The sequence below is a fragment of the Protobothrops mucrosquamatus genome, unplaced genomic scaffold, assembly GCF_001527695.2.
Source record: "Protobothrops mucrosquamatus isolate PMUCROS unplaced genomic scaffold, P.Mucros_1.0 scaffold_118, whole genome shotgun sequence".
In the NCBI taxonomy this organism is placed as follows: Eukaryota; Metazoa; Chordata; class Lepidosauria; order Squamata; family Viperidae; genus Protobothrops; species Protobothrops mucrosquamatus.
The window spans coordinates 173,263-194,572 of NW_015386194.1; the positions used below are offsets into that span (position 1 = coordinate 173,263).

Genomic DNA, 21,310 nt, shown 5'->3' on the forward strand with positions numbered 1-21,310 from the left:
GAAGAAATTCTTGCGCACTGTTAATGTCATTGCTTGTATTTATTTACTGAACAGATTTAGATAGCTGCCTATCTGGCATAACCCTCGTTGGATTAGAAACAGTAACAAAAACAATAACATCATAAAACCAGCGTCAAAATTTCAGGCATCCCCCAAAACAGCACACCCCTTACATTTCCAAGGTGGCTCAGTGGTTAAGGTGCTGGGCTTGTCGGGTAGAAAGCCGGCAGTCCGGGTTCGAGACCTAAGCGCCATGCGACGGGATGAGCTCCCGTTCCTTGCCTCAGCTCCTGCCAACCTAGCAGTTCAAAAGCATGCAAATGTGAGTAGATAAATAGATACTACTACTACAGTAGGAAGGTAACAGCGCTCCGTGACATAATATCGTCCACATAACTGCAGAAATGTCTTCGGACAGCGCTGGCTCAGTAGCCTTGAAAGAGAGATGAGCAAGTGCCCCCTAGAGTCGACAACAACTAGCGGAGTAAAATCCGCAGGGACACCTTCACCCTTACCTTACATCTCCAAACAATTCCACTGGTCTCCAACCTCATGCTAGCTAAGGCTTGTGGGGAAAAGCCAGGCCTTCGAGGCTTTTCCAAAAGTGGCCTGCTGGATCTCAGGAGAAAAAGTGTCTCAAAGGGCAGGTGCCACTTTAGGTGGTCTTCAAGCCCATGGAGAGGGAGTTGTAATAACCTCAACTAGAGATAAGGATATGAGTGACCATAATCTAATGCCCCTTGTTGCAGATGTGTCACTGAAGCTGTGCAAAGCCCTTTCTGGCCATGGTCTCCATCTGACCTTAGAGCAGGAGCTGAGAGTCCAGGAGGAACTACCATTTGTAAGGCTATTCTTCCTGAGAAAACATAACAGCATCCAGAGTCAACTGGAATCAGATGGCTATGGAGATTCTCAGCTATCCAGGTCGTGGTTGTCCCAAAGGTGCTTTTTTTCAGGAGGCAGCTGGACTTGTTTTTCTTTGAAGACGTTTCGCTTCTCATCCCAGAAGCTTCTTCAGCTCTGACTGAATGGTGGGGAATGAAAGGATTTATATTACTTGCAGACAGCTGGTCATTTGCCTTCTTTTAGAGCAGGGGTGTCAAACTGCCGGCCCATGGGCCGGACGCATCATCAGGAAACCATGCCCACCCCATTGCCGGCAATGGCGAAAAAGCTCCGATACGTTGCACGACGTCACGTGACCTCGCGAGTTTGACATGTCTGTTTTAGAGAGTCACTGAGGCCATTTGGAGATTTATCTGTGTCCTCAGGGTGACCTGAGTGGTGCAAATTTGTGTGGAGCCTTCTTGGCTGCAGGATGTTTTTCTGCCTTGGGTCCCTTCACCGCTGAAGACAGGCGCAGGCTGTTGGGGATGAGTCTGTGTTGTCTGCAGCTCAAAATGGTTCCTGTAGCCTGCGATGTTTTCTGGGAATCCATTCATGCTCTCGCACCATTCGAAGGGGGTTCATCCCAAAGTGCATAGCTAAATGCATCCCCAACAGCCTGCAGCCAAGAAGGCTCCACACAAATTTGCACTACTCAGATGGCCTTGAGGACACAGACAAACCTCCAAGGAACCATTTTGAGCTGCAGACAACACAGACTCATCCCCAACAGCCATCCATAGCCATCTGATTCCAGTTGACTCTGGATGCTGTTAAGTTTTCTCAGGAAGAGTAGCCTTACAAATGGTAGTTCCTCCTGGACTCTCAGCTCCTGCTCTAAGGTCAGATGGAGACCATGGCCAGAAAGGGCTTTGCACAGCTTCAGTGACACATCTGCAACAAGGGGCATTAGATTATGGTCACTCTTATCCTTATCTCTAGTTTAGGTTATTACAACTCTCTCTCCAGGGGCTTGAAGACCACCTAAAGAAGTTCAGCTGGTCCAGAATGTAGTGATGTGGACACAATATAGGTAGTTCTTGACTTACCACAGTTCATTTAGTGACCATTCAAAGTTACAACAGCATCGAAAAAAGTGACATGATCGTTTTTCACACTTAACAAAATTTTGGAAATTCTTGAGTTGGGGGAGGCGGTTGATCGATTAACAACAGATACCACCTCCCCCCCCATCTTGCTCCAACGCTCCCCATTTTTTAAATTGGGCCATCTTTCACTTGTACTTGGCCGTGTGTAATATTTTATTTATGCTTTTATCTTTGTACAGTTTTTATGTTTTACGACTGCAAGCCACCCAGAGTTACCCTACTAAGATAAGATGGGTGGCCGATAAATTTTCTAAATAAATAAAATAAATAAATGTCCTAAATGAATAAAATCTTTGTTTCAACGCTGATTGCTCTACTGGCGTACTGAGAAGCTGTTGAATTGTGGTTTTTCAGTTTTGTGCGCTCTGTCACAATGGACAAATGGAAAGACATCGAATTGGAGAAGATGAAGGCCGGCGGTAACTTGAAATTCCGAGAGTTTTTAGAGTCTCAGGATGATTATGACCCTTGCTGGTCGTTACAAGAGAAGTACAACAGCAGAGCTGCAGCACTCTTCAGAGATAAGGTAAATCCGATTAAGTACGATTGCAACGTTCTTGGACCTTGCTTTTTTTAAAAAAAAACCTCCATTTAGGATTCTGCATTTCTATGAAAATTAACCTGTCAAGATGAGAAAGAGACTGATTTACGGCCTCAGAATTTCTCTCGTTTGGCTTCCGCAGTATATGATTTTTGACAAGTGGAACCCTGAGTTTATTATTTAGGTTGTTAGGAAGCGTGTGCATGTGAGAGGAAAAAGTGTTATCGTTTCACACTCAACAATTTCATTTTCACAACTGAAACATTCAAAATCCCCCCTTTTTGACTGAAACAAGTCTGAGGGAGGAATAATTTGCAGATCCCCGTTACTTGCTTACCTAGCAGTTTGTGATGACACAGGACACAGCACAGAGGCAGTGCAGTCAGCTGGCAATTCAAACCGCCCTTTAATTGCTCCAAATTTTCCCCAAATGCTCCCACGTTTCTGGCAAGCCTCCAAACAAAGGAAGACACACACACCTCTGGCTGCAAGGAGTTTCACATACAGTCTTGATTAGGAGAGGAATTTACTCAAGGCCATGGAGATAACAAGGAATGACACATACATCATAAACCTAACGGGTCTGTGTGAATACACGCTTGCCTGAGCAGTCTCAGAAGGGAAGCCAAAATACAGTTAAACATCCAAGCAACGTTGTCAGCCAGTCCAAGGGTCAAGAGCTTTCTGGGTTTCCAAGCAGAAGTCACAGAACAAGAGATCAGCAACAACACACACAAAACTCCAAGGAATCAGCATTTGTTCCCGACAAATGCCTCTCCCCACAGCGTTTCCTCAGGTGCACCTTGTGGAGAGGGGTGGGATGCTCTCCTCGTGAATAGTTGAGCCTGCCTGCGTTGTTCCCTCCTTCTCTCCACTCTCTGTGCTCTAGGATCAGATGGGGGTGGCCCTTGCTCATCGCCTGAACCCTGTCTCTCCTGTTCTCCTCCTGTCCCACTCCTGAAGGGCCCTGGCCTGCCTCGGCCTGCTCTTCCCACATTCCTCCGAAGCCACAGACACCTCTCCCTCGACCTCCATAGGGTCCCGTTCCAGCTCATTTTCCTCCATAGACACAGTTTGAAAGTATACGAATGCAAGTAGATAAATAGGTACTACGATGGGAAGCTAACAGCATTCGGTGCGCCTTTGGTGTATAGTCCCGCTGGCCACTTGACCACGGAAAATGTCTTTGGACCACGCTGGTTTCTTCGGCCAAGAAATGGAGATGAACACTGTGCCCTAGAGTCAGACATGGCCGGACAGGAAAACTTAACTTTTTACCTTTTACCTTACTCAAGTCGACCCCGCTGAAAACAAGTTTGTTTTGATGCCAGAATGACACTCTTAGCAAAATGCAGGCTTTCTATTTCCTTCTCAGAACAATCCAAACGTTTGTTTTGAATCCACGACAGTTCCCAGCCACGGTGTTTTTCAGGAAAGCAGTGGTTTTTTTTGTTTTTTGTTTTTAAGTAGAAAAGTGAACATGGCTGTGTTTTGTCTGTTCTTGTTCCATTCTGGCGATTCTGCAAATTCTCACCACCTGCCCCAATAAATCACGTGCCGTTTACCGAACCATAAAAATAGTAAGAGGCTATGTGGTAAGAACGTGCTGAGATCAGCCGTTCCTGTGGCTGATCTGGAATTGTCAGCAGCCCTTTCTTTCTGAAATTCACCCCAGCCATCATTCCCATTAGCACGGAGGGTTTTTTTTAACTGGCACGGACTGTTTATTTTTCTTTTCCTCTTTCAAGCTGTCTTCACTGATGATTGTGGTCCCCTCTTGTTACGAGCCGTCAGCAAGCCTGTGGCTGTTTCCCTAATTTAAGCCCTGCCACTGTGGGCGTGCTTGCAATTCTCTCTACTCCCAGAATACGTGTGGGTGGTTTGTCAGGCATATATGCCCCCCCCCAGGACATCTTTTGCGGTCCTAGAACTTCTAAGTGCAAACCAAGCTGAACCTTTGTGATGGGGCACCAGTTGTGGGTGCCTCATCACTGGAGGCTTTCAAGAACAGACTGGACAGCCATTTGTCTGAAATGGTATAAACCAGTGGTGGCGAACCTATGGCACGCGTGCCAGAGGCGGCGCTCAGAGCCCTCTCTGTTGGCACACGCGCCACTGCCGCCAGCAGCAGGTCCATCAGGCCACCACCGCCACCCAGAGCAGGAGCCCCGCTCAGCACAAAGGAGGCGAAGCGGCCGACTAGCAAGCTGGAGTAGAGGTGGTAGAGCAGAGGTCACCAACCATTGTCGATTGGTGGACTGGAAGAAAAGGGAGGGGGAAGCATTTTACATGTGTGCACACGCACACGGGGCTGCGAGCATTGACACACTGCAAATGGGGCGGGGCTAATGCCTGCATGATACTCACTAGCCTTGCCCCGTTCTTATGTGGTGCAGCACCTTGTATCTGTACCCTGCGGCGCGGTGGCGGCCATTTTTGCGCCTTGCAGCATGGTGGCCCATTTTTGTGCCCCTGGTTTTTGCGTGCCAGAGGCAGCACTCAGAGGAGCCTCCCTGCCCCCTCGAGGGCACCACAATGCTGATGTGGCCCTGGCACTTTGCGATAAATAAGTGGGTTTGGGGTTGCGGTCTCTAAAAGATTCGCCATCACTGGTATAGACTCTCCTGCTTGAACAGGGTTTTTTGTCTAGATGATCTCCAAGGTCTCGTCTCTTCTCCCTTCCCCTCCCCTCCTCCTTCTCTCCCCTCTCCTCCTCTCCTCTCCTTTTCTCCTCTCCCCTCCTCTCCTCTTCTCTCCTCTCCTTCTTTTCTCCTCTCCTCCCCTTCTTTTCTCCTCTCCTCTCCTCTCCTCTCCTCTCCTTTCCCCTCCTCTCCTCTCTTCTCCCCTCCCCTCCCCTCCCCTACTCAATTTAGGAGAAGATAGTAGGGTGAGGGCCAAATTAGTGCCTAAAGAGCTTGTTTGCTGTAGTGATTATGGTGTTCATCTAGAAACCACGAGTTCTAATCCCGCCTTAGGCATGAAGGCCGTCCAGGTGACTTTGGCCAATCACCAGGAGACTGCGAGTTCTAGTCCCTCCTTAGGCAGGAAAGCTGGACGGGTGACTTTGAGCCAGTCACATTCTCTCAACCCAATCCACCTTGGGGTTATTGTTGTGGGGAACATAGGAGGAGGCACATTCTCTATAGCTAGTCCTCAACTTAAGACTGGCCACTTTGTTATCACAGAGCTATCTTGGGCCTACAACATGACCAGACTTCAAGTGCTCAGCTACACGGCTGCATGTACAACCACTAGCAGTCCCAGGCAAGGTAGAAAGAGGAAATGTCAGCTCAAGAGTAAAGAAACTTGTCTGCCTCTGTCTCAGAACAAGGCTTTGAGATATTTTCTAGATCAGCGGTTCTCAACCTATGGGTCGCGACCCCATTTGGGGTCGATCGACCATTTCACGGGGGTCGCCAAGCAAGGCTGTCCGCCATTTTTTCCCCCTTTTCCGGCGGGTGCCTTACCTCCCTTGGGCTGGGCCAGCTGGTGGTCGGCCTGCTCCGTCTCTGCCACTTGCCAGCTATGCCTCGGCCGGCGCAGGGGGCGGAACCACGCATGCGCGGCGCTCCCGGGCAGGGAAAGTCCTCGACTTACGACCGGTTGGGTAGTCCTCGACTTACGACCGGTTTGGTCCTCGACGTACGACCGGTTTAGTCCTCGACTTACGTCCGGTTGGGGGTCGCGGCATTAAAAAGGTTGAGAACCACTGTTCTAGATCTTAAGGGTCCAATCGTGTTCAACCTATCCTGTTTCTTGTTGCGCTAAAGCTGGCTCGGGAATTCTGGGAGTTGAAGGCCACAAGTCATAAAGGGGCCAGGGTTCCCCCTCTCTCCCACTAAAGTAAACTTAATTTGTTTGTTTAAAGTCCTTTCTTTCTTTAGGTGGCCGTGTTAGCTGAGGGCAAAGATTGGTCCTTTGAAACCTCTGCTGCTCGGAACTGGAGCCCTCCGCAGCCCAAAGTTGCTTTGTCCTCAGTTCATCGGTAAACATTTCGTGGTTTCGGTGATATTTTAAAGCTTTCCTTTTTACTACCAAAGCACGGTCGCTTGAGGAACGCAGCTGAACGTTTAAGAGAGCGCAGGTGCACGCGTAAGCGAGGGCTTGCCTCGCTCGTTCCTCCTGAACAAAAGAACAGAATATAAATCTTGACAGGGAAAATGAGCCAATTAACTAAAAATAAATGCATTTGTGAGCAAAGGGCGGATTTGCTATGTCGGCTCAGCTAGAGATCACATTTGTGCCCAATTTTCCTAGGTTGACAGTAGTGTAGCAGGTTGCAGGACGTTCTGTGAGACAAAAAAATGGTGTTTGTACAGTAGTGGAAACCTTTTGGGAAAAGTGTACAGTAGAAATGCCCCCTTTGGTTAAGTTTCCACCCATTTTTTCTTCTAATTTCTTTATAACTGTAGCCATGTTCACGTAATAATGCTATTTTACATCGCTTTCTGAGCGACCAGTCAACTCTTTGCACCATGACTTTAGTTTTATTACGTTTTACAAGCTCACCAAATGAAAGAACACAAAATAAACCCAACCAACTTGATAGCCATCACACAACACACTGACCAATGTCCTCCTCTCGGCTTCAATACAGGACATCGATAACTGAATCCTACTGTGATCTGATTGGCTCATTGCCATAACAAGATGACACCCGATTGGCTCTCTAAACACTCATGCTCATTGGCTACAGTTGGATGAAGGAAAGCTACCTGAGATCAATCTAAGCAAGTTGTGCTTCCTTTTTCTGGTTATTTGACTATAACTTTTTATAGAATACAGTACAGATAATTGAACCAACTTTTTTGCATTACATTCTTGATTAAATTATCTTTCCATTGATTTATAGGTTTATGGTACTATTCCCCAAAAAAAGCGGTGTTATTAGCCATCCAACCTCAAAAGTACACTTTTCCCAAAAGGTTTCCACAATTTTGGCCACTGCTGTAATTTAACAGAGATTGCCTTTCCGTGATTTCATTTTGATGTCGTCGTTTTCTGCAGAAGTTCTGGAGGGCAACCGCAGAATACCGGTCCCACTTCTGATAAAGCATTTGAAGATTGGTTGAATGATGACGTTGGTTCCTATCAAAGGTAAATCCCATTTTCCATTTTAGATGGAATTCAGCAAAAGGCTTTGAAGAATCTTTTCTTTTTTTAATGCCTTCAAATCAGTTTTGGCTCAGAGTAACTGCCTGGACATGTCCCTGTAGTTTCTTTGGCAACTTTTTTGGAAGTGGTCAGCCATTGCCTCCTTCCTAGAGCCAAGAAACAGTAACTGGCTCGGGGTTTTGTATCTGAGGTGGGACTAGAACTCAGCTCTCCCAGTTTTTAATCTGTTGCCTTTAGCCGCTAGACCAGGGGTCTTCAAACTTGGCCCTTTTGTGACTTTGTGGACTTCAACTCCCAGAATCCCTCAGCCAGTGTTCCTGGCTGAGGAATTCTGGGAGTTGAAGTCCACAAGTCATAAAAGGGCCACCCAGAGTGCCTGGCTGAGGAATTCTGGGAGTTGAAGTCCACAAGTCATAAAAGGGCCACGTTTGAAGACCCCTGCGCTAGACCAATGTTTTTCAACCTCAGCAACTTCAAGGTATGTGGACCAACTTCCAGAATCCCCCAGCCAGCACGGTTGACTGGGGTATTCTGGGAGTTGAAGTCCAGACAGCTTAAAATGGCCAAGCTTGGGAAAGATTGCACTGCATCTAAGTGGCTCTTGCAGCGCTTTAAAGACCAGCAAATGTATTTTGATTATAAGTGGCTTATCCTTCCTTCCTTCCTTTTGTGTTCCAATTCAGCGGCCAAGAAAATCGCTACGTTGGGTTTGGGAATACAGTCACTCCTCCAAAAAAGGAAGATGACTTCCTCAATAATGCTATGTCTTCTCTTTACTCAGTAAGTCAACATTTTTTGTATGTGTGCTAATTCAAGATGTTGCTTTGCTGTCCTGTCATTACTAATATCTTTTTTTTTTAAAAAAAGAATAACATTGTGGAACAACCTGCCTCCGGAAGCGGTGAATGCTCCAACACTGGAGGTTTTTAAGAAGAGACTGGACAGCCATTTGTCCAAAATGGTATAGGGTTTCTTGCCTGAGCAGGAGGTTGGACTAGATGACCTCCAAGGTCCCTTCCAACTTTATTATTATTATTATTATTTGTTTGGTGACTATTCTAATATATTTCCATTTCTGGAAACCATCCTGGCTTCCCCATAATAATAATAATAATAGTAATAATAGTAATAATAGCCTCCAGTCCCCTAATCATCCTTGTTGCTCTTCTCTGTACTCTTTCTAGAGTCTCAACATCTTTTTTACATCGTGGTGACCAAAACTGGATGCAGTATTCCAAGTGTGGCCTTACCAAGGCATTGTAAAGTGGTATTAACACTTCACCTGATCTTGATTCTATCCCTCTGTTAATGCAGCCTAGCACTGTGTTGGCCTTTTTGGCAGCTGCAGCACATGGCTGGCTCATATTTAAGTGATTGTCCACTAGGACTCCGAGATCCCTCTCACAATTGAGCAAGATACCCCCTATACCAGTGGTGGCGAACCTATGGCACGCGTGCCGGAGGTGGCGCTCAGCCCTCTCTGTGGACACATGCACCATCGCCCCAGCCCTGCCTCCCCAGCAGTCCCCCCAGAGAGTTGCCCCGGAGCGTGGTCCGCACAGAGCAGCACAACTAAGGGCATGGCAGCCAGGCAGCAGGGACAAGACTCTACCCTCGCGCCCTGCAGGGCATGGATGGAGGGCATGGCCACCATGGCACTGCTGGGCTGCTTGGGCGATCTGCTGTGGTGAGCCGTGGAGGCAGTGGGTGGCCATGCGGGTGGGTGGGGCGCAGAGCAGGGGTGGGCAGGGAGGCGGGGGCAGTTTTTGGGCACTTGGTCTCTAAAAGGTTCACCATCACTGCCATATACTACACCTGTACATTTGGTTTTTCTTGCCTAAATGTAGAACCTTACTTTTTTCACCATTGAATTTCATTTTGTTAGTGTTCAAGTCTGTCCAGATCCTCTTGTATCTTAAGCCTGTCTTCTGGAGTGTTGGCTATTCCTGCCAGCTTGGTGTCATCTGCAAATTGGATGATTTCCCCATCTATCCCCTCGTCCAAGTCGTTGATGAAGATGTTGAAGAGCACTGGGCCCAGAACAGAGCCCTGTTTTTACTGAAATCTCTCCACAAAGCACTGACTTTCCATCTCTTTTTTTCCAGGGCTGGAGTAGTTTTACCTCTGGAGCAAGCAAGTTCGCCTCTGCAGCTAAAGAGGGTGTAAGTAAATATTCTGACTGGCCAATGTATCTACAGGTAGTCCCGGAGTTACGACCACAATTGAACCCAAAATTTCCATTGCTAAGCAAGATAGTTCTTAAGCGAGTTTTGCCCCATTTTACAACCTTTCTTATCACAGTTCTTAAGCGAATCGCTGCGGTTGTTAAGTTAGGAACACGGTTGTTAAGTGAATCTGGCTTCCCCCATTGACTTTGCTTGTCCGAAGGTCACAAATGGCGATCACGTGACCCCTAGGACAGTGCAACCGTCATCAGTACACGTCAGTTGCCAAGCCTCTGAATTTTGATCATGTGACCACGGGGATGCCGCAAAAACAGTCATCAGTGTAAAAAAGAGCCATTAAGCCACTTTTTTCTGTGGCGTTGTAACTTGTAACAAACGGTGTAATGAGAGGTCGACAAGTGAAGTCCATGGGGAAGCCAGATTGACTTAACCACTGTGTTACTAACTTAACTGCAGTGATTCACTTAACAACTGTAGCAAGAAAGGTCGTAAAATGGGGCAAAACTCATTTAACAATTGTCTTGCTTAGCAATGGAAATTTTAGGCTCAGTTGTGGCTGTAAGTCAGGGACTTCCTGTATACGATTGTCAATAAAGACTAGTATTTTTTCAAAACAAGCACTTGAGATAATTTTCAAAAAGATATTTGGAACAACCAAGATATTTGCAGATAGCTGACTTCGGGAAAAATTGCGACGTCAAGTGGCCTTGAATAACCAGCCTACAAGTGTTTTCCTGCGTTGTTTTCTAGTTTCTTCCAGACCATCTGTTTAAATATAAAATGGCTCTGGTATTTCCTTATAATATTAAGTGAACACGGTTCTTATGAATGTATATAAAAATATTGCTTACCAGGGGTAGGCAACCTTGGCTCTTTTATGACTCGTGGACTTCAACTCCCAGAATTCCTGAGCCAGCATGACTCAGCTTGGAAACTCTCCATTTCTCCTCAGCATGGCTGGCTCAGGAATTCTGGGAGTTGAAGTCCACGAGTCATAAAAAAGCCAAGGTTGCCTACCCCTGCACTAGACTATAACATTTATCCTACAATAAATGTATTAGTTCTTCACTAACTCGCTTCACTAACTTATTCAAGGATCCAATAAATAAAATAATTTATTTAAACAGAAACTATCACCCTAACAGGGCAGGCTTTAAGGTTTAATTACTGTAGATAATTAATCCATTACTGGAGGTTTTCAAGAAGAGATTTGACAGCTATTTGTCCTGAATGGTATGGGGGCTCCTGCTTGAGCAAGGTTTTTTTTTTATTGCAACAAACCAGGGGTCTTCAAAGTTGGCCCTTTTATGACTCGTGGACTTCAACTCCCAGAATGCCTCAGCCAGCATGGCTCAGCTTGGAAACCTCTCCCTTTCCCCTCAGCGTGGCTGGCTCAGGAATTCTGGGAATTGAAGTCCACAAGTCATAAAAGAGCCAAGGTTGCCTACCCCTGGCTTAGACTGTTAGATGTAACGGTTCATGAAGCAAAGCTCTATAATTTCTTGTTACTCACCAAGAATACTATTATTGAGATCAAGTCAGTAATAATAGCATTTATCCTTGCCACTGTACCCTGCATGTTCTTGTTTGTGCATCTGGGTATATTTTTTCAAATAGCTTTCAGACTTGGTAGATTGGTAATATTATTTCAGAAAAGTACGGGAGATGGTTAGCCTCATGAAAAATAAAGAAATGACTGAAGTACATTTGGGTAGCATTAAAAACCTTTTGTGTGGATGGATTCTAACAGCACATAATTTGGGATCCAGGGACATAATTGTTGCCAGTTCCTTAAGATGCTAGGAGGTTTTTATATATATAAAAAAATAGAATTTAAACCGGAATTGTGTTTGCTAGGAATATTAGGATTTAATTATGGAAAAGAGAATGAGTACTTAATATTACATGTATTAACAGCTGCGAGAATAGCATTTGCCCAATTCTGGAAAAATGAAAATCTACTATTTGACCAGATTATAATAAGAAAAATACTCGAATGTGCAGAAATGGACAGATTAACTTTAGAAATGAAAGAGAAAGAAGACTCAATCTATTTTAAAACATGGGATAAATTTTACCAATGGTTAGCAATACGGTAGAATGAGAAAAGGATATGAAATTTAATGGGAGAATTGATATTTTGTATTTAAATTTCATGTTTATCCCTATGAATTTTTCTCCTTTTTTATTTGTGATTTTAACAATAAGTAATTATAACCAATAAGTAACGTATTAATGTGTTAAAGTTATTATAATTAATTAGTAATATATTAGTAATATTATATTAAGTATTGCTATTTTATGTTAATTACTATGATTGAATATGTATACCCGGACGGGTTTACTTGCTGAAGCGTTGACTTATTGTGGGGGACAACTCCACTATTGTGCCTATCCCTTCCCCTGGTCTAACCTTTTTTGTTTGTTACCCTTTGTCATACCCTTATTGACCCCACTTCCCCTTTACCTTTATAAAATTTAATAAAATATTTATGTATATTAAAAAAAAGATGGTAGGAGGAAGGCCTACTTAATAAAATTAAAAAAAATCTTAGAATTTGCAGAGGGTTTGAATTTTTGATTTTGGAAAGGAAACGTGGAATCGAAATAAGCCAATTTTGCTTTTGTCAACAGGCTAGCAAGTTTGGATCTCAAGCAACTCAAAAGGTAACTCTTACAAACTACTGAACACTAAAAGTATTTCATTGGCTCTCTTTTCCTTGCAATTTGATTTTTGTGAATCTTCCCTGAGAAATAACACAAGCCACTGTTGCTTAGTTACATGGCAGATGAAAGTAAGGGGGTGAACCCATTGACTCTTTAGCTGCCTAATTAGTTAATTTGCTGCAGTATTGAACAATGAAACCCCTGTTTTTGTTCTTGGCATCAGCTTGTGTTAGCGGTAAACTGTACAGTCCAATTTCAGGCTCTTGAAATAATCCAGCAAGGCAACCTTGTTAGACTTCTGTAGCAAGGCACACCCTATTTCTTATCCTTTTTAAATGCAGTTGGAAATAACTGTCCAATGCTTGCTTACACCAGGCTGGAAGTCCCCAAGGTGCTTTTCCAAAAGGCAACTGGGCTTGGGTTTTTTCCCGTTGAAAACATTTCGTTTCTTATCCGAGAAGCTTTTCCAGTTCATATCCACTTCTTGGGATGAGAAGTGAAACGTTTTCAAAGGAAAACAAAACAAAACAAAACAAGGAAGTCCAGCTGCCTTTTGGAAAAGCACCTTTGGAATAATCATGACCTGGATGATTGAGAATATCCATAGCCAACAGGCTGGAAGTTTTGCCTTGTGGCGTTTCCAGTCCTTGTATTTGAACAGCAATTGTGAGCTTCACATAAACTGTGGACCCAGTTTCTAAGCTATGTAGCTTGCTATTATCCATTGTATATGTAGATAAATAGATAGACAGACAGATAGCTATGGATAGATGGATGATAGATAGATAGATAGATAGATAGATAGATAGATAGATAGATAGACAGACAGACAGACAGACAGACAGACAGACAGACAGACAGACAGACAGACAGACAGACAGACACCGGTAGATAGATTGATAGATTGATAGATAGATAGAGAGAGAGAGACAGACAGACAGACAGACAGACAGACAGACAGACAGACAGACAGACAGACAGACAGACAGACAGACAGACAGACAGACAGACAGACAGATATAGAGACATGGATGATAGAGAGAAAGAGATAGATAGATAGATAGATAGATAGATAGATAGATAGATAGATAGATAGATAGATAGATAGATGGATTAAGATAGATGGATTAAGATAGAGTGAGATAAGATAGGCTAAAAGTCTAGAAGGGATAATTGTGTGAAACAGTTAAATAGAACCTACCTTCAATTTATATTATTCCTGCACATCGCGTGATTTATACATATTTTACGTTTTAACTGACAACTGCTGAATATATTGTTGCCATGTTAGGACTTTTCCTTGACACAGGTGAATTAAGGAGACCAGAAGTCCATATACCTACTCAACGTTTCTTAGGTTGAGAAACACTGGTCTAATGTCATGTCTGCCTAATCCCCGCATAAATCTATGCAACCGGTTATTATTGTTTTCAAACCATCACATGTCAGGTCCAGATATTCAATTTATGAAATACTCTTTGAGAGAGGATTAACAGAATATCATTCCTTGATGCTTAGGGATCTTATGTTGGAGTTCCAGCAGGAGAAAATGCTGGATTTTTTTTTGTAGGAACTGACTTGTCCACATGTGGAGTGGCACAGATGAATAGTGGGGCCCTTGTGATTATGTAAATCTTTCTTCAAGTGGGCATTATGTTGGAGGTTATGTGTGGAGAACCAGTTTGTATAAGTTTCACTTTCTCTTTAGCTTCTCTCCCAGGATGACTGTATATATTCCTGAAGAGCTGGCATCATAAGCAAAAAAACCCAGCTACTTGGGGTCATATCTGGGCTAATAATATGTAATACACTTTTGCTAAAGTTTCCTGTTTTGTAGGAAACTGATATAGATTTCCCCCAAAACTGTGCAAAATAAAATTTAGAATCATTTGAGGTCTGCATTTAATTTGGAAACTAGCAGGTATGCAGTAAAAATAAACCAGTTTCAAGTTACACCACGTTCAAGCTTTACATAAATGTAATAAATTGTAGGAGATCTTAAGCCAGGGATTAACAACAAAGATTCGGCTCCAAAATGTGAATTTGCTCTCTGTAGTAAGCTTTTGATTGACAACAGCAAGAGTGTCATAATCACATAAAATGTTTGAAAAAAATTACAGCCCCTATCTTAAGCCTTTCTCTGAATTTAAAGAAGATATTTCCTCCTTAAACAGAATAGGATTGTTACACTATTACATCGTTTATCTTTTGTTCTAACACAGGGGTAGGCAACCTTGGCTCTTTTATGACTCGTGGACTTCAACTCCCAGAATTCCTGAGCCAGCCACGCTGAGGGGAAAGGGAGAGGTTTCCAAGCTGAGCCATGCTGGCTCAGGAATTCTGGGAGTTGAAGTCCGCGAGTCATAAAAGAGCCAAGGTTGCCTATCCCTGGTCTAACAGAAGTCATAGTTGCTAGCTTAAACCCTTGTTAAATAATAATAGTAGTTATGCATATATTTATTCAAAGTCCTAGTGTTTCTCAACTTTGGCAACTCTTAAGACGTGTGGACTTCGGCTCCCAGAATTCCCCATTCTGGCTGGAGAATTCTGGGAGTTGAAGTCCACACATCTTAGGCTCCCCAAGATTGAGAAAACACGGCACTTGAGACAGTCGCAACATTTTGCATCAGACTGATTTGAATTCAAAACACCTTGTCTTCAATGTAAAACACCTAGTTTTGAACGCTGATTTGAAGCATAAAATGGTTTTTCCCCCACCATCTTCTTTATCTATTTTATATTAGAAGAAGGGTGTCATTCCATGCCCGAAACAGAGTATTTTGAATTTTAAATCCTCCAAATTGAGACAGTTTGCATTCCGTGAGCGAGCACGAAAATGCAATTCGCCATTATCAAGTTCCCTGATGAGCCAAAGTCCGTTATCTTTCTTTTTCAGATTGGGTTATCCTAAAAGACAAATCAGTTTCTCAAATTAGCAAGTTCAGTTGTTGCTTTCGTTCCAGCTGTTGACATGTATGTGGCAAGTCATCTTGGCACGTTACAGTCGTGGCCAAAATTGTGGAAACCTTTTGGGAAAAGTGTACAGTAGAAATGCCCCCTTTGATTAAGTTTCCACCAATTTTTCTTCTAATTTCTTTATAACTGTAGCCTTGTCCACTTCATAATACTGTTTTACATCGCTTTCTGGGCAACCAGTCAACTCTTTGCACCCTTACTTTAATTTTATTACGTTTTACAAGCTCACTCAATGAAAGAACACAAAAAACCCCAACCAACGTGATAACCATCACACAACACACTGACACATGTCCTCCTCTCAGCTTCAATACAGGACATCAATAACTGAATCCTACTGTGATCTGATTGGCTCATGGCCAAAACAAGATGACACTGGATTGGCTCTCTAAACACTCACGCTCATTGGCTACAATCGGATGAAGGAAAGCTACATGAGATCAACCTAAGCAAGTTGTGCTTCCTTTTTCTGGTTATAACTTTTCATAGAACACAGTACAGATAATTGAACAAACTTTGTGGCATTACATTCTTGATTAAATTATCTTTCCATTGATATATAATTTTATGGTACTACTCCCCCCCCCCCAAAAAAGTGGTGTTATTAGCCATCAAACCTCAAAAATACACTTTCCCCAAAAGGTTTCCACAATTTTGGCCACTACTGTAGATGATAGACTTGCCACTTTTGTTAGCTGGGCACTAGTACGTAGGAAAAGAAATACCTTGCTTTCTTGCCTAGGTTTAAAATGCGTGCTTTTAGACCTTTTGCTAAAAGTTGCTTCTTCTACTTCCTCTGCTGCCTTTCTTGTGCTGCCTGGGTGTAAAGTTTTGGGTCCAGAAACAGCAGGCAGAGCCGGTAAAGCCCTCTCTTCTCGTGCATGGGTGCTTCGTAACTGTGCTGAATTTGTACATCTTGCTGCTAGCTGTGTTTTCCCCCTTCCCTTTTTCTCCTCCCACAAACACTCTGGGCCAGGGTAGGCAACCTTGGCTCTTTTATGACTGGTGGACTTCAACTCCCAGAATTCCTGAGCCAGCTTAGCTTAGTTTAGCTTAGCTTAGCTGGCTCAGGAATTCTGGGAGTTGAAGTCCACCAGTCATAAAAGAGCCAAGGTTGCCTACCCCTGCTCTGGGCAAAGCCACTGCCATTTTTTGTCGAACGATATTGTCTCCATTTTTCTGTAACGTCCGCTTGCTTCAAGTAGGCTGCCTTAGCCAGAGTCTTAAATATACGTAGATATATTTAAACCCATACTGTTTTGTTCACATTTAACATCCAGAGTCCATCTGTCGTGGCGAGTGCGATCAGAAGTGAATCGCAGTCAGATTTATTGAAGTTTCTGATTTGGGCTCAGTAAGAGATATTTCTCTTAAGGGGAGAGAAAAAGTTGCAAGAGTCACCGTCAAATTTCTGCTGAGCTTCAGGGTGCCTTCTCTTTTGGGATTCCTACATTGATCATGACTTCAGAAATTAATATTTCATCAGTGGTGGTGGGCATGTTTCCCCTGATCAAGGACACTGATTAAGGCCTGAATGCTGGTAGTCCTCAACCTATGACCACAATTGAGCCCACAGCTTCTGTTGCTAAGCAAGACAGCTGTTCAGTTGTTCAACTGCATCCGGTTTGGGTTGTCATATTACTAAAAAGAGGTTGAGACTCTGGAAAAGAGTGCAGAAAAGAGCAACAGAGATGATTAGGGACTGGAGGTTAAAACATATGAAGAGCAGTTATAGGAATTGGGTATGTCTAGTCTAGTGAAAAGAAGGACCCAGGGGTGACATGATAGCAGTGTTCCAATATTTGAGGGGCTGCCACAAAGAAGAGGGGGTCCACCTATTCTCCAAAGCACCAGAAGGCAGGACGAGAAGCAACGGATGGAAACTAGTCAAGGAGAGAAGCAACCTAGAACTAAGGAGAAATTTCCTGACATTTAGAACAATTAATCAGAAGTTGTGGATGCTCCAGCACTGGAGAGTTTTTAAGAAGAGATTGGACAACCATTTGTCTGAAATGGTCTAGGACATGGGTAAACAACCTTGGCTCTTTTATGACTCGTGGACTTCAACTCCCAGAATTCCTGAGCCAGCCATGCTGAGGGGAAAGGGAGAGGTTTCCAAGCTGAGCCATGCTGGCTCAGGAATTCTGGGAGTTGAAGTCCACGAGTCATAAAAGAACCAAGGTTGCCTACCTCTGGTATAGGCTCTCATGTCTGAGCAGGGGGTTGGAATAGAAGACCTCCAAGGTCCCTTCCAACTCTCTTATCCTGTTAAATGAGTTTTGCTCCATGTTATGACCTTTCTTGCCCCCATTGTTAAGTGAATCACTGCAGTACTTAGTAACACAGTTGTTAAGTGAATCTGGCTTCCCCCTTGCTTTTTTTGTCATAAATACATGCCGGTTGCCAAACCTCTAAGTTTTGGTCACCTGACCATGGGAATGCTGCAAAGATTGTTAAGTGTAAAAAAGCCCCCTTTTTCAGTGCCATTATAACTTCAAGTTGTCACTTTAACAAATGGTTGTAAGATAAAGACTATCGGTAGATACAGAAGATAAGATAAGATAACCTTTATTGTCATTTTTTTTTACTGTGGGCACAACGGCACACATCAAAATTGAAATTTAGTTGCCCGCTCCCAAAGTGAACACATACACACACCTAACATACTATATACAACATATGTATAGACCCACACCCCTACATATACATAACAAATAACCGTGATGTAAAAAAGATGTTGAGACTCTACAAAGAGTACAGAGAAGAGCAACAAAGATGATTAAGGGACTGGAGGCTAAAGCATACAAGGAATGGCTGCTGGAATTGGTATGTCTAGTTTAATGAAGAGAAGGATGAGGGGGGACATGATAGCAGTGTTCCCGTATCTCGGGCTGCCCCAAAGAATGGGAGTCAAGCTATTCTCCAAAGCCCCTGAAGGCAGGACAAGAAGCAACGGATGGAAACTAATCAAGGAGAGAAGCAACCTAGAACTAAGGAGAAACTTCCTGACAGTTAGAACAATTAACCAGTGGAACAACCTGCCTCCAGAAGCGGTAAATGCTCCAACACTGGAAGTTTTTAAGAAGAGACTGGACAACCATTTGTCTGAAATGGTGTAGGGTTTCCTGCCAGAAGACCCATGGCACAGGCTTAGCCAGTCACAGAAGGATGTCTGCCACATTTGTGAATTTTCTGGCTTCAGAAGGGCAGCGCGAAAATAAACGGGAGGTGTCAAAATGTAAGCGACGAGTTAGGAAACATTTCTGGGGGGAAAAAAACCAAAACTTTCCCCAAGAATTCCTACTTTCCTAACCCTTCTAAAGAACACAAAGTGCCTTTCTTAACCTCTTTTTCTTTTTTTAAAAAAAGTCCACTGCAAAAGTCGTTCATCCCACCCTCTAGCTGCAATTATAAACGTCACCCTGGTAAGAAACTGAATTGCCCCCTCGTAGCCAATAAGCGACAACAGCAAGAATACACTGGGTAGTTACAAACAAATAGAAAGCGAGAATCCTTCTTCTTGGTCCTGGCAAATGGCAGAAAGGATCGTATCCCCCGAAACTGAAGCTGAGCATTTCCAAGATCAAAGATGGCTGTCATGGTTCCGACAGATGAAACTCTTCAAAGAACTTCGAGGCATTGTTTACCTTAAAGAATCTTTATTCAAATAACATGGCACCGGCATGTACATGGTCGAAGCCAAAATCTGACTTCCCCTCCCCTCAGCACATAGTATCAAAGCACAATTCCCTCCTACAACTAACAGTCATAAATCACATTCTCCAATTAGTTTGAAATGCAGGCTTTCCGCCCAGTTCTTCATCCCGGCCATGCCTTATCATCTCTTATTACAAAATTGTTATGTCTAACTAACTCCCATCACATTCCTCCCCCTCCCCGAGCATCATCTAATTCTAAGAGTAAAGCAACAGAAAGAGAAAGGCTGCATCTCCATCTGTTGTCAAAGCAAGAACATCCAAGGTTAGCAGCGTTGACATCGGCAATAATTGAGGTCCTGTAGTTTTATGAACAGAGAAGAGATGTTTGCAGAGCGCGGGCAGGTGACTTAACAGCCATTCGTTTAGTGACCATTCAAAGATACAACGGTACTGGAAAAAGTGACTTGCGTTTGGTACTCACACTTCCATCCTTCACGGCCTCCCTGCAGTCAACGTGATCAAGAATTGGCAATATGTCCTTGGCAATTGGCACATATTAACAACTGGACAGCCATCTGTCTGAAGTGGTATAGGATTTCCTGCCAGAGCAGAGGGTTGGACTAGATGACCTCCAAGGTCCCTTCCAACTTTATTGTTGTTATTATTATTATCTTGTCATGTGATCACCATTTGTGACCTTCCCAGCCAGCTCCCGACGAGCAACATCAATGGGGGAAGCTGGATTTGATTGATGACTACGTTAATAATAACAACAACAACAACAACAACAATAATAATATTGCCATTAGTCAATTGCAAAAGGCGGCCTTACTAGAAACTGCTTCCCTCCTGCGACGATATCTGTAATATCATCAAACATCCACATCTGCCTGTCCCAGGTCCTTGGGAAGGACTCGATAGGTAGACAAAATGCCAAATCCAGTCTGAACATCTGGCTGTGTGATGATCCATAATAATAATAATAAAGTTGGAAGGTACCTTGGAGGTCATCTAGTCCAACCCTCTGCTCAGGCAGGAAACCCTATACCCTTTCAGACCAATGGCTGTCCAGTCTCTTCTTAAAAACTTCCAGGGTTGGAGCATTCACCGCTTCTGGAGGCAGGTTGTTCCACTGGTTAATTGTTCTCACTGTCAGGAAGTTTCTCCTTAGTTCTAGGTTGCTTCTCTCCTTGATTAGTTTCTATCCGTTGCTTCTTGTCCGGCCTTCAGGCGATTCACTTAACTGAGTGATTCCCATGTCCATGGCAAAAATCGTAAAAACCGGGCACAACTTAATGGAAATTCTAGTCCCAATTATGGTCGTAAGTCAAGGACTGCTTTATCTTCTAGGAAATCAAGATGCAAGTTGCTCCATTTTCTTTTTTCCTTTCTTTACAAGTTCAGCTAATAATCTTCCCTTCTATTGGCCAGGGGCTCTTTTTCAGTTGTAGCTGCTTCAAAATAAGGCTCCCGAATGCACTCAGGTAGTCCTCGACTTACGACCGGTTGCTTAGCATGGATGCCTCTTTTAATGGGCGGTCGTAAGTCCAGGACTCCCCGAATGTCTCCGTTTCACGTCAGTTGAAAGCCCCAAGCCGAGGATACGTAGCAGCCCTATTGTCTTGTGTACAGCAGTGTTCTGTCCCTTTGTGATCTTGTGTCTTGTGCTTCGGGCTGACTCTGTTGCTTGTCGTGGACAATGCTTAGGACTTTCTACTTGGTCTTCTTTTTAATATGAATCTCTACGGGGCGCTTTGTGCAGTGGTACATGTCAGGTTGTGACCTGTGGGGAGAGAAAGGGAAACAAAAAAGTGTTAACTGATTTTTGTTTTGTTTTGTTTGCTTTTAACTAGGCGTCAGAGTTAGGTCAGAGTTTAAATGAAAATGTTCTCAAACCTGCACAGGAAAAGGTAACTTTGGAAATAAAAGTACATGACTGATGGCTTTTAAATGCAATTTCCTTCTGCAGCCAGCAAGCTGATTCAATATGAATTATGTGTATTTGTAACATCAGTATGACCCTACTATCCCTATATCTCATCACTTATAGGTCCCTTCCAGACTTTTTGGGGTTATATTTTAAGATCTCTACCAATACGAGAGAACGTTTTAGCGCAAGGTTGAACTGTGGGATCGTTGGTGCTCTCTAAGCTTGGCTGTTGTTTTCCTGCA

The 21,310-nt window shown here is 43.6% G+C and overlaps 1 protein-coding gene across 1 annotated transcript in view; it reads left to right on the forward strand.

Moving 5' to 3' along the window:
• The window catches only part of ARFGAP1 (ADP ribosylation factor GTPase activating protein 1), a 41,896-nt gene that overhangs the window by 11,807 nt on the left and 8,779 nt on the right, over positions 1-21,310 (forward strand). Inside the window, exons 4-10 of the mRNA XM_015816760.1 lie at positions 2,349-2,520; positions 6,420-6,520; positions 7,543-7,632; positions 8,334-8,430; positions 9,756-9,812; positions 12,471-12,503; positions 20,992-21,048. Coding sequence (XP_015672246.1) covers positions 2,349-2,520; positions 6,420-6,520; positions 7,543-7,632; positions 8,334-8,430; positions 9,756-9,812; positions 12,471-12,503; positions 20,992-21,048 — 607 coding nt within the window. The remainder of the gene's footprint in view (positions 1-2,348; positions 2,521-6,419; positions 6,521-7,542; positions 7,633-8,333; positions 8,431-9,755; positions 9,813-12,470; positions 12,504-20,991; positions 21,049-21,310) is intronic.